Here is a 13,860-nt window from a genome sequence, read left to right as displayed (position 1 = left end):
AAATTAATCTGGAGAGGCAGTTTGCAGCTCTAAAATCTCCTTAGCCGTGTGGGAAGGCTGTAGGGCACGGAGAAAAGACTATGTGCCTAGGTCTTGAGCCAAACGCTACCAGGTGCAGCCCTCACTCAGGACTGGTTCCAGTAGCTGTGTAAATTGCAGGTGCTTAGGAAAAAGACCCTAGGTGAATTGCTTTTACTTTTCAGGAAATGGGTTTGACCTAAGCAATTACTTAAACAAACAAACAAACAAACAAACAATCAGAGCTTGGAGCCTCCAAGTTCCTCTTTGGCAAGCAGAAAAAGAAGCAACATCAGAGCAAAACTCATTCCCTGGAATTGCCCTGCTCCCTAGAAGTCTGTGGGTAATACAATGCAGCTTTGGGGAACAATGGCAAAGGTCCCATGTCCCATGGACACATGTAGGGGCTCCCCCAATGCACACACACTTCTAGCCTTGGTTCAGCCTCTCTCACGACAAGGCAGGAGCTGGGTTCAGTGATTTGCTATGGAAACTGGCAAAGGTCAAGACCAAGGCGTGGTGGCCTGGCTACCTACAGCTGAGCACAGTACCTCAGAGTGAGGACTTCCTGGGGAGAGCCAAGGGCACTCAGTTATGCAAAGTACCTGACACAGATGGGACAGGCTAAGTCCCCTGGATAGCGGACCCCTGGTGATACTGGGAGTCAGGGGAAGGATCAAATGGATGATGAGAGAGGGAGGGGCTTCCTGGGCTGCCATGTGCTGTATCAATGGGAGCTTCTGTGACTGAACCTGGAGGTCTTTTTCACCAGCTCCACCTAAAGGTATTGAGAGTAGGGATGAGAAGCTGGGGACTCTGGGTCTTCTGTGTCATTGCTGGACTGCCAAGGTGATGATCATGCCCAGAGTGCTGAGAAGGTCCATGGACTTGGACTTCCCATTTCCACTTTATTTAACTTAGCCCTCCAGCAGTCCAGCTGCCCCCTCCCTCTGTGCGTGCGTGTGTGTGTGTGTGTGTGTGTGCATGTGTGTGTGTGTGTCCTAAATCATCTCAGTGACTAGGTAGCCCACTTCCGGAACCCCATCCAAAAATTTCAGTGCTCCCAGAGAATCTGCCATGCTGGTCCACCCAGAAAGCATTCTCCCAGCACGGGGCAGGGCTGCTTACTTCTGGTTCCGGTTCTTGATGTTGAAGAAGAGGAAGGCGCTGGCCATGATCATGCCGAGGATGGTGAGGGCCGATAGGATGCTGTACAGCGGAAGGGAGATCTTTCGCAGCTGTTCCAGGATGATGGTCTTGTCCTTGGGTGGCTCAGACCCTGCAAGGTCAAGGAGAAGCTATCAGATCCCGGTGCAGTCATTCTCCCAAGGGCATTTGGCCTCTGTGTCCTTCGTATCTGGCCAAACACAACACCTGTACCCCACACCAGGCCTGTGGACCCACTGGGTGAGAGGCTCTAGTGAGTGCCCAGCCTGCCCAGCCTGCCCAGCCTGCCCAGCAGGAGACTGAGCCAGGACTTATTTCTTTCTCTAAATAGAATCAATAAGGGGTCTGCGATGCATTTAACAGCCATTAGGAGACTAGAATTTGATTTGGTCTAATTACGCTGTTGAAAAACCATCACCATTTATCCCCGAAGGTAACCATGTCTGGGAAGGCAGAGAGGTACCGTCGCTGGGTGCCACTGGGCGGTGGTGGGGGAGGGGGTGGGGAAGTGGTGGCAAAGAACTTGGCACGGGTCTCAAGGACTCCGCTCCTACCTGAACATGATAAACGATCTTGCTCACTAGGGCAGACACCTGGCCTGTCAATTCTAGGGTGACAGATATGTGCTCCAGCTGCAGATTCTCAGCCTCAAGGTCATTATCACAAAAGCTCTTTGGTTTTCTGTTGCCTAAGACCCGGCAAACTGTGGGAGGTGGAAGCTAACCCCCTCTCACACGGAGCCAGGGCCAGGCTGATGCTACAGGCGTTCCATTCCTCTCTGTGCCTGCCAGGCTGCCTGCCTCATTCTTCAAGGGCACGAGGAACTCAGGGGGTGGGCACTGAGAGGCTCAAAACAAATGCATTGTCCTGCGTGGCTACCTGTTTGCTCTCTTAGGTGACCTTGTAGGGGCTGGTCTGGGATAGAGGGAGGCAGGAGCTCCCCCACCCTGGCTTCCTGTCAAGGATGATGGTGACCCGGTGGCAGAGCCTCAGTTAGGCCTCCGTTTCCAGGGGACAAGCTGGGGGACAGGCAGGCAGCAGTGGAGTGGAGAACATGCCGCCTCACCTGGGCTGGAAACCTGTGCTTGCAAGTTCAAATGTGTGTAGAGACAGTCAGTGGGGACAGTGGAGACCTCTGTCTAAGAGACCTAGAAAAACTGTGGGTTCTAAAGGATCTAGGGATGGTCCAGAGTGTTAAGGAAAAGCCTCAAGGAGGGAGGGAGGGAGAGAGAAATAGACAGATACACAGACAGACAGATAGATAGAGAGATCCATGAGAGGAGAGGCCCAAGGCAGACAGATAGACAGACAGCATTTTCCACTTCCAGAAGCCAGAGCTTCATACCCAGGAACTTCCTCCTATATCCCCACCCCAGAATGTGCTGTGCTGGGGCTGGCTCAGGGGTCTTCCTGCTCCCAAACTCAAGGACAGTCCTTAGGGTTCCTGGCTGGAAATAAGCCCCTCTCAAGGCCCTGAGTCCTGGATCAATGCTGGTATGATTACTAGTGGGTTTGGGTCTATCGTTCAGCCACAACTTCACCATCTCCTCCTGCACCACCTCTTCACACACAGCTCCCTCTCTCCAGCTCCCTTCTCTACCGAATGGCACCGCCACTAAGTTCATCTCAGCTAGAATCACAAGAGCGTGATGGAGATGCTGAACAGCTGTGCTGGATGCAGCCCTGGATTTTGTTTTCATTCATTCCTCATTCATCCACGCACCATTGAGAATCACCTCCCATCAGTCAGGCCTGATGCCGGACATTAAGGATACATAATGAACAAGATACACTCTCTGCCCTCGGGGGTGGGGTCCAGCCTTGGGGAAAGAGCAGAGCAATATGAGGCAACACCAATTTTTGAATGCTGGCTTCAGAATGATGCGGAGACGAGAGATGAACAGATGGAGGCTTTAATGTATGGACGCTCAGCTTATCTGCACACTATAAATAAGATATAAATATTAGAGCCTTTTCAATCGACTCATCCATCAACCTTATGGGTGGTGGGCTGAATAGTCTTCTAGGTGTTTTGTGATTTCTAGAGATAGTAAGTAGCTGGCAGGCAGGACTGAGACCCAGATCTGCCTGGCTCTAAAGCTGGTGCAAACAGTTCCTGTGGATGCAGCCTGGGGTGAACATCCTCCAGGCTCTCAGGCTCAGGCATAGGATAATCTGAGTACCCAGCAGGCAGCAGAGAACAGCTCCCCAGGATGGAGTCAGGAGATGCTTCCTAGAATGGGGAGTGGGAAGCAACTGTTGAAGGGTGAGAAGAATGGCTGGCGGTCACCAGATGAGAAGGAAGGCTGCCCAGGACACGGCCTGGGGACAGGCACGAAGGTGTCCCAACATTGGAGGAACTGAAGCCGTTTGGCCAGGAAGATTTTTTTTTAAAGATTTATTTATTTATTATGTATACAGTGTTCTGTCTGCATGTATGCCCGCATGCCAGAAGAGGGCACCAGATCTCATTACAGATGGTTGTGAGCCACCATGTGGTTCCTGGGACTTGAACTCAGGACCTCTAGAAGAGCAGCCAGTGCTCTTAACCTCTGAGGCATCTCTCCAGCCCCGGCCAGGCAGATTTCTGAGAGAAGATGGAGAACTGCGGAGAGGGCCCCCTCATGGATGTCTTAGGAACACAGCACAGAGCAAGACACCTCTCTGAACTTTGGGACCACAGTGAAAATGCGTTCTGCTACCAGCCTGTGTCTTTTCTTTATTTTGTACTTGACACTTTCTCTCTATTATCTTCCCCAGTGCTGGGGACAAAGCCTGCACCTTCTGCGTGCCCGGCTGGCACCCTATCAGGAGCTCAGTACCCAGAATCCTTATTCCAAAAGCCCCCCCTCCCTAGTCTAGGAGCAGACAGATCTCTCATGATATCAGGACTCTAGAGGTTAGGACAGGCTGTGTTCTTCACAGGTGGTGTGAATTTGGGGTGACACCATTTCTGAGCTCTTTTCTTTTTCCCTTTTTGGCTTTTCCAGACAAGGTTTCTCTGTGTATCCCTGGTTGTCTTGGAACTTGTTCCATAGACTAGGCTGGCCTCGAACTCACAGAGATCCACCTGCCTCTGCCTCCCCAGAGCTGGGATTAAAGACAGGCTCCACCAATGTCTGGCCTGAGCTGTTTTCTTAAATGTACGAAAAGACAAACCCATAGATTTTCAGTGGGGGTGTGAACTATAACATGCTGTTATGTACCCGGTGTTGGTTCCCTCAGGTGGCGTGGGGAGGATGGCTGACAGTGGAGGACACACTCAGGTGTCACATGTGGATACTGACTGGATCTCTGTGATGTTCTAGAAGCTGAGCTCTATAGATCCATAGATGGACACAGCCAAGTCCCACCTAAGGCACCATAAGAGAGCTCTTATGGTGGTCTTGGGTTTAATGATTAACTCTGGGCACAGAAAAATTCCTGATGACCTAATATGATTTAAGCAACAACTGTCTGGGTGCCACAGACTTCCAGTTTCCTCTTCTGCTATCCAGAGACTAGGCCATTCGTCCAGTCTACCTGTCCATGTATCCCTCCGTGCATCTATGTTTTTGTCCAATTATTCAGTCACTAACTACTCATCCATATCTGTATGCATATATGCATGCATGCAGCTGTCCATACATTCATGCAGGCCTACTAGTTCATCCATGGATCCATCTATGCATTTAGTTATTTATGTATTTATGCATCCATCCATTTATCCATATCTATCTATCTACTCTCTTATCTATATACCCGCCCAACTCATTTCCAGGCTTTTATCTGTCCTATCTACTTATATAGAATCAGTCACCATTCACCAGCCTATTCTTTTATCCATCCATCCATCCATCCATCCATCCATCCATCCATCCACCCACTCACCCACTTATCCACCGACCCACGCATCCATCCATATCCATCCACTTACCCACCTACTCATCCATACATGTGTATCCATTTACTCAGACATCTACTTGATGTTTTAGTTTTTTTTCATTAACTACCAAGTTTCCAACATGGCAGATCCTGGCTGACAGCAGGAATTTAGAGAGAAATAGAACTCAGTAAGGGGCTCATGGTCTCTTCCAATATAAAGCAATGGTGGTCATAGAAAAGGCAGAAACAGAAGACAAAAGACCAGAAACAAAGGGAAGGGAGCGATTAGCTCCCAAACTCCACAGGTTCGCCCCAGGATCTGGACCCCACAGAGTGGGTTGGGAATCTGTGCTCAGTGAGTGAGTAGTTGTGTTGAGGAGGCTCTTGACCTCACAAAGCCGAAGATGCTGAGCACCCTCCAGGAAGTCCGCGACCCTTACCCTGGAACCTGATGGTGTCGTTGATGATCTCCAGCGTGTCAGCCACTGCATTGTACTCGCCCACCTTCACCTCCTTTTTATCTGTGGAGAACGAGAGACAGAGGCCAGTCAGCCGGGGTCTCAGGCTCGTGTATGGGGGCTCTCATGGACCCTGGCTGTCCACAGTTTCCCCTTCTTCTCACACCGACTCCAGTTAGGATCACAGAGCTTGTCACTGTCCTGGGCTGGCACCTCAGCAGGTGTTCCCCCGCCCCCTGTGCTGCATCCCTCAAGATGGGAAGCCCATTTCTAACCCACAATCTCCTGAAGACCCTGATAAGTGAGGACCCCAAAGCCCTGTAGGCATTCCACCAGCTGTAGGTAGTAGGGACCACCTCTTACTCCATTCTGGACAGGACCAGCCTGTGAGTGCATCCTGAGGCAGAATTGGGATGGTTCAATAGCCAGGCTGCTCTGTCGAGACATTGAGCCGTACCCCAATACTCTTGTTTTCCTGCATGCCTGTTCAGTGTATTCTCCTGTCTCACTGGTCATTTCTGGATGTCTTCATCTTCATTATTTCTTGGCTTTAGTTCACTGTCTTGGCCATCGTCAAGGATAAAGATGGCAATGACTGGCTTAGGAAGGTATCAGGAAAAAAGACTTTCTTTTCCCAAGTAACATAGGACACTGGGTGACAAATGGTGGTTCCTGTGTGACAGTGTTGAGGTGGGACCTTTAAGAAGAGGCCTGGTGGGAGGTATTTGGGTCACTGGAGGTGTCCCTTTCTAGAGACATGGATGCCATCCTAAGTGGATTGTGGTTTCTTCTGTGAGAGTGATCTGATGGGAGGGCGGGTACCTGCTGAACTGTCTGCCAAGCAAGTTTCTTTTCTTTAGAAAATACTCAGCCTCAGGTATTTTGTTACAGTAACAGATAATGATCAACAGTGGCTAGACGTAGGCTCCTTTATGTCTATTCTCTGTGTGATACCTTCAGTGTGTGGTGAAGGGGCTCTTAGTGCTACTTTGCTGGCAACAAAACTAAGTCTTGAGAGTTGGCCATGGCTTTGTCTAAGTCCCCAGCAGCACTAGGAACGGAGCTCAATTCCAACCCTGGGTTTTTCTCATGGCTCCTGCTCTTCCTGACTATGGTGCCGTGATGGGATTCCTGAGTGACGGCTCTGTGCCTGGCTATGGAGTGGCTGGCTCCACGGCTCACCCCTAGAGGAGCTCATCGACTGCTCTAAAGCCACCAAGGTGCAGGTGGGTCCCCGAAGCTGCAGACTCCAGCCAGCCAATGTCCAGAGTTTATAAAGGGAACCCAAGGAGACCCCAGGGAGATAGAGCCTGGACTGAGTTTGCAGAAGTACAGAAGCCCTGCTCATCCCTTGTAAGCATTCGGGAAGCAGACTGGAGGATTTCCTAGGCCACATTTCTGCCTGCTTCCTAGACTTCAGGGAAAGAGAATGGTAAAAGCCACAGGGGAGGGGATCCACATCGTGCAGGTGGCTGCTGCTTGCTTGGGTCACCTAGGTCTTAAATGTCATATTAACACACTCTGTAGGGGGCTCCAGATTCCCCATTGTCACCTTTGGAAGTTCTGAGTCCCACAGGCTCCCCTGTCAGCTCCCATCACCAGGAGGAGGAGGCCCTGATTTATTTATTCAGCAGGGGGAGGCAGCGCATAAAATATGCAGACCCATTGGAACAAACCCTCAGGACTAAGGAAGTGGCACTGCAGGGACCCCGTGGACCCACAGTCACACAGTCTGCTACAGAGCCGAATACACTGCCCCATGGAAATGAAATAATCAACTTCCCACGAAGATCATAATCACCATAGTTTCTCCCAGAAGGTAATACTGGGAGGCTCCAGGACCTAGCAAGTTTCTGCATTGCGTGATTGGAACCAAGACCTAACTCCCTGTCCAGAGAGAAGAGATGGGCCTCAGACAGGCAAAGGAAGGGCTTGAAGTCACATGGGCCAGTGCCCAAGGAGCACCTGATATGGTTGCCTTGCTTCTGTTTCAGGGTACCTCTCCTGCCCATGCTGAGCCGGGCTGCCCATTATCCTGCCTCCACTTGTTGATTACTTATTTGCATGCTGAGCCCAGCTCAGGGGCTCAAACCATCAATAATTTTCCACAAGCAGTTCAAAGTCAAAGTTACTCCATCCTTTACTTGGGTGGCGTGGGACATCTTTGATGTCACAGAAGTGTTTACACTAAGTCCCTGAGTTTGTTAGGCACCTGCAATGGGCCAGGCTCCAAGCTGGGGGCTGGAGACACAAAGATGTAAAACATACAGACTGCATGTATGTACCTGCCGCCTCAGCACTAGGGAGGCTGCGGCAGGAGAATAGCAAGGTCAGGGCCAGCCTGGGCTACATAATGAGAGCCTGTCTCAGAACATTTACCAAGCGCCTCACCGCTGGCTCAACTACCAGGAAATGGTAGTTATTTAACCCACGAAGAGAGCGAGTGAGCCTTGCTGAACTCAGACACTCCATGCGTTCTCTTACTGCAATCGCTGTCTCTCTTTCACGGTTTCCTTATCCCCAACCAAGTTTATTTTGTTTTTAATACGGTCTCACTAAGTTGCACGGGCTGGCTTTGAACTTCTAAGTTGCCGAGGCTGGCCTTGAATTTGTGGTCCTACTGCTTCAGACTGCCTGGCCGTTGGGATCGCAGCGTGTACAAGACGCTTGCCCCTTTCTGTTTTTCCATCCGCTGGCTATGTGTCACCCTGACATGAAGCCAACGCTTGTAGCAGAAGTCTTTTATTTATTATCATTAGTGTGTAGGTGTGTAGGGGTCAGGGTCAATTGTTGTGGGTTGGTTCTTTCCTTTCACAGTGGGTTTTGGGTGGCAAATTCAGGCTGTCAGTCTGCAACGGCAAGTGGTTTTACCCACTGAGCCATATGGAAGGCCCGGCACTTCCAGGTCTTCAGCCTGGGCCTCTGCCCTAAAAGCACGTGGCAATTGTACGGATCCACATTGGGTCTTACAAACCAGAGCTCACAGACAAGGCTGTCTGTGTACAGGCTGGAAGGAGGACTATCCCAGCAGGGGTAGGGGCCATTACAGTGGCTGTCACTGGCTGCTCTCTGTCCCCATGCTTGGCTGTGTTTGCTATCAGCTCTTTCTCCAGCAGCGTTGAGTGACTCTGGTGGCTCTGAACCTTAGTGGGGACTTAGAGGTCTGGGGTTCTGAAACTTTCAGATTTCTGGGTACCAGCCTGTTCATCGTAGAACCCCAGACGTTAAGAAGTGGATCCTGTGGGTGTGTGGGGGTTGTGTTTTCTAAAAGCTTCCAAATCTGACCTTACCACACAGATGGAGTGAAGAGCCACTGGGCTGCACTCTGGACTTTCAGTATGGACAATCTCTGGTTCTTTTTTGTTTTTTTTGAGACTGGGTCTCTCTGTAGTTTTGGAGCCTGTCCTGGAACTAGCTCTTGTAGACCAGGCTGGCCTCGAACTCACAGAGATCCACCTGCCTCTGCCTCCCAAGTGCTGGAATTAAAGGCGTGTGCCACCACTGCCCGGCTTCAATTTTCTGGCTCTTAGAGGCTAAAAATATTATGAACCAGAACAATCCTAGCTTTTCTCACACTCTCTTTAAAAGGTGCGTTATCACTCTTATCTTTTGTTCTAAACCTTACGTTTGGGAACATAGAGAAAACAGAGCCCATTGGCAACAATTTGGATGCTGAAAAATGTCCAGTTTGAAAATAATTTCTGGCTGTGAGCCAAAGAGTGTCCAGGAGTCAGTTGGACCAAGGCTGTAACAGGAAGTGACATGGCCTCCTCCCTGGGTTGCATCCTCCAGACAGGAGAATAAGCTGGCTCTATACTCCATTTGACATGGTGTCTATTCCGTCCCCCTGTGCTCCCTGTGACATGGTCTCTATCCCGTCCCCTTATGTTCCCTGTGACATGGTCTCTATCCTGTCCCCCTGTGCTCCAAGTGACATGGTCTTTATCTCATCCCCCAAATGCCCGTTCTTACTTGATTCTAGTTTGAAGGAGGCAAACATATGTGTCAAAGTTAAATTATTGGCCTGCTAGAGTGGTGCGTCCCTGTAATTTAGAGTTTAGGAGCTAGAGCCAGAAGGATCACAAGTTTGATGTGGGCTACAGGCCAGGCTGCAAAATCAGATCCCGAAAGCCTGAACTGTGGAGATGGTGTCAGAAACAAAACAATGCAAAAGGAGTTGTAAGAAGACCCAACTATCAAAAATTCAAAGAAATGTAAAGCAGAGGACCTTATCATGGGGGTCGTGGGGGTGTGCACACCCAAACTTAAAAGTTCTGCTCCATAAGGACTTGAAATTTACAGAGAAGTTGCAGACTGGGTGACACTTTTGAAGTCTAAAGCTAATGAGGGTCAGAGGGTCAGAACTATCAGTTAGCAAATAGCTCAGAGGCTTAACATGTTAGGAAGCTGACCCTGAAAGCCACTGAATAACTTAGTTAGGGAGAGGGGAGGAAAAAAGAGTAAGAAGGAGGAAGAAAAGAGGAGGGATGGAATTGGGGGGACACCACAGGCAGGAAGGAGGGGCATAGGTATCCCTGTGCTAGTGACATGAAACAATAGTCACAGAAGTCTGACAGACATATGCACATTTAAGGTGCACACTGTCTCCGACCCAAAGGCCCGCAGAAGTCCCAGTTGAATCCATAAGGGGACATGTATAAGGCCTTACTATTCATGAGGATACAACGTTTGAGATAAGCTGGTGCTTGTAACTGGGGGTGGGGGGCAGGATAGACGTATTCATAGAGACAGTGAAGCGCTCCCACCAAGGAATCAGAGGTATATTTAAAAACAGTCTGGTGAGTGTAAAACAAAAGCAACCACAAGAATAGGGAAAGCCAAAAAGCCATGTAAGCCCGTGGTATTGAGGCAAACTCAAGATATTCACACAGAAAATGACAGTTCATGTTGGGGGAGGACACACAAAGGCAATATTCTCACTAAGCAATGAAGGTGTGCATCACCCACTAGGGAAGCGGGGTACGGTGTAAGTGAGGGGAACAGGGGTATGAACAAGACATAGGGTCTTTCATGTGCCAGTGAGGCGCATGAGGCAAGGCCACACTTGTGGTCATTGTTGAGAATGGCCAGGAGAGAAGCTACCGGCAGCTGTGATGATGGTCCCCCACGCCAGTCACCTAGCCAGACATACGACTGCAGCAGGTCACTGAATACTCAGTAACTTTCACAGCAAGGGACACGACTATCTCTTATTTCACTATTTTTAGATAAACTCTGAAGTGAAATTTCAGAGCCATTAGGCTACACCGCCTGGAAAACAATGATGTTTTTCACATGAGGGGGATGAGCTCCCCATCCGTGGAGGTATTCAAGCAGAGACATGGAGAGTCAGGGCTCCTTGTAACACACAGAATCTGCAATTCTATGAAGCACAATGCATTCTATCTTTTGGGCCCCCTTCCTTGAGGGGGTTCCTCGTGGACAGTGAAGGCTGGGAAGTCTCTAGGCTGGAACAACACTCTGGTCCCAGTAGGTCCACCTTCACTAGTGTCCTGTCCCTGCTGACCCACGACCCTGCTAGAGTGTGCTGAAGTTCAGGGGACTCCATCTCCAGTCTTACAGAAGCCAGTGTTTGAATCCACGGAGCCTTTTAGACTGTGGGTGGCGAAGGGTATGGCAGTGTGTGTCATAAGACATGAAAGGACATTAAAAACCAGCCCCAGGAATCTCCAATCAGGGCCAAACTGTCCTGAGAGTTCTCTAGTAGGTTCTGGGAGGCGTCTTCCCGTCTTTATGAGCGCTGACATTTGGCCAGAGAGATTATGAAGTCCCTGGACTGGGGGCAGGAACTGTGTCTTATCCAGCTTGGTGCTCCTCTGGAGGGCACAGCAAAGCACCAGGCAGACGCTGGGGACGGGAGACGCTGTGTCCGCATCTGTGCACCCAGAAGACCAGGCGGTAATTAAGGGTGTGCTTGGGAAGGAGGGGCTTCCACTGCTTGGGGTACGTTATGAATGACAATTATAGCATTAAGAGCCTGGAAGAGCCCATTCCTTTAGATGAGGTGTGCAGACACCAGCCCCAAAGGCCGTCCTTTATATCTCAAGGAAGCCACCATCCGTCAGTCTCACAAACGGGCCTTAATGAAGGCAGACTGCTGGGAGCAGATGCCGAGCCTTCTATGGGAACACCAAACAAGGCCTAATCACGCCCTGCTTGGCTTCCTCCCGGCTACATATTCCCAGCGCTGCTTAGAAGAGGCAGTTACTGGGAATCTTTTTTTCTCTTAAAGGAGAGGAAAAAGCTACTTTTCCAATATTCATTTCCATCCACACAGAGCTCAGGAGAAGGCAGAGTGGGTGGAGGATGAGCAGGAAAGTCAACATTCTTTGGAGGTATTCTATCCAAAGTGAAGGCTTCTGGGTATTTGTACCTAGTCGCTATCGTGGCTCTGGGTTGATCCCAGAAACGGAAGCACTGACTTCCCAGACAACAGGACCTACTCCTGGTTCCACAGGAGGAGGAGCCACTGGTCCTAGGGGGATGCTCTTTGACTTGTTCTTGGCAGGACCACAAACCTGGTCCTTACCATTTGCTGTGCTGTCTGCCTTATGAGTTCAGGTATGCTCAACCCACAGCTGCTGAAGTTGATGCCAAGCTTAACATACGAGAAAGAAGAAGGCGATAGAATCAGCATGCGCCGCTGCGATCAGGGAACCCACATTCTACAAAAGCACCTGGCGCGAGGGATATAATTTGAGAACCAGAAACGTGACAAAAGGGTTTAGCTGCTATCACTCAAAAAACAAGCATATTTGCTAGGCTGCTTACTTTGTTCAGCCAATGAAGAAGACTTAACAAATGGGAAAATAATTACATTTGCCTAAGATGACACCTTTTGTGCACGCTAGAGAGCTGACATGCGTTTCAATTACCTGCCCTGGGAAGATGAATGAGCAAACTACGCAGTCGCATTAGGAGGAGGCAGCCTGAGAAACACCTCTCCAGACTGATCGGGAGCCTGGTGGGATTCGTCGGAAAGAACCTGAAGAGCTTACTTTAATTCTGGCTTTCCTTGGAATGACTGTGGGATCTGCTTCCCTTCTTGCCAAGACGCCAAGAAGAAGCGCTCTTACAAACGGTCTCTCCAGTGGGGCGGGCTAACCACAATCAGAATGACAGAGGCAATGTCTCAAGGAGTGTCCAGCCCCGCCCCCTGTGTGCCTCAGGACTCTGACGAGCTGCCAGCCTCTCTGAACTGTGTTCTCGCCACACAGGGAACACGGCTGGGGTGGTTTCTGAGCCCCACCTTGACTCAAATGGATTGGTTCCTGTGGAACACCAAGTGGTAAACAAAAAATGTGTGCATGGGGGCGGGGGGGGGCAGGCAGAGGGAGTGGAGGGTGTAATAAAGCAGAGGCTAAGGAGACACACCGGACTTGTGTGATTGTTGGACCTTGTGAGGGTTCTCCATTAAACTGTCAGCTCGGAATGGTTGGAGGACTGATAGATGGGGCGTGGAAAGACATTAAGAACCGTGGAAACTTCCTGTAGGTACAGCGTCTATGTCCTCCAGAAGAAATGCGCGCGGAAGGATTTATATATTGAAATGAGCTAATGTTTAGGAGTGGCTTTGCAATGGCTAGCAAAAAATGGGCAGGTGGGGGTGAGCCAAGACAACGTAAGACTGGCAAAGGGCAGGCAGTGGCTTTGGCTGGGGGATGGAGATGCGGGCATCTTTACATTGGCCTGTCTGTCTTGGGGTCTGTTGAACACTCCTGTGATCAAATCCTGAAGTGATGCAGCCTTCTCGGCATAGTGCTATCGACTTACCCACGCTCCCCTTTCTGAAAGTCTAGGAGTTACGGGGGGTAGGGTAGGCTTGGCGAGCTAGGCATTTGAGAAACAATTTTTCACACAGCTGTAACTCATGCTCTCATGGGGAAGCGCTTCCTATCGACTCTTGTTTTATCTGGAATCTCATATCAGATTTCCATCTCTTCTGATGCCTTTTATTGCAGAAACACAACATCCCTGAATATAAATGCTGTCAGCTGGAAAGAATAAGCATCAGAAAGCCTACCTTGAAATTGAGTAAATTTAATGGTTCCCATTCTCTCTCCGTTCCGGAACACAACTTGACCCTAAAAACAAAACAAAACAAACAAACGGGAACAAAAGAGAAATGTCACATTAGCTCACCGAGATCTTGAACGGCGTGATGTGGCTATTAATACTGGGGAGAAATCAGCTCCCATTGGAGGCAGACACAAAGTCAAACTCATCGCCTACGCGTTAGTTGTGACTTTATCTGCTTAATATGCGAGGATCACAAAATCAATAATGGAACTGTCATCGATGAACAAAAGCCGAGATAGCATTGTCATTAGCA

General features: G+C 49.7%; 1 protein-coding gene across 1 annotated transcript in view; it reads right to left on the bottom strand.

Annotated features, from left to right (window-relative positions):
- Positions 1-13,860, bottom strand: part of Gabbr2 (gamma-aminobutyric acid type B receptor subunit 2) — a 356,062-nt gene that overhangs the window by 78,043 nt on the left and 264,159 nt on the right. The window contains exons 8-10 of the mRNA XM_075967260.1: positions 13,552-13,612; positions 5,490-5,570; positions 1,147-1,297 (exon numbers count right to left, since the gene is read on the bottom strand). Coding sequence (XP_075823375.1) covers positions 1,147-1,297; positions 5,490-5,570; positions 13,552-13,612 — 293 coding nt within the window. The remainder of the gene's footprint in view (positions 1-1,146; positions 1,298-5,489; positions 5,571-13,551; positions 13,613-13,860) is intronic.

This window comes from Microtus pennsylvanicus, chromosome 3, assembly GCF_037038515.1.
Source record: "Microtus pennsylvanicus isolate mMicPen1 chromosome 3, mMicPen1.hap1, whole genome shotgun sequence".
Classification (NCBI taxonomy): Eukaryota; Metazoa; Chordata; class Mammalia; order Rodentia; family Cricetidae; genus Microtus; species Microtus pennsylvanicus.
This window is presented reverse-complemented; position numbering and strand designations above follow the sequence as displayed.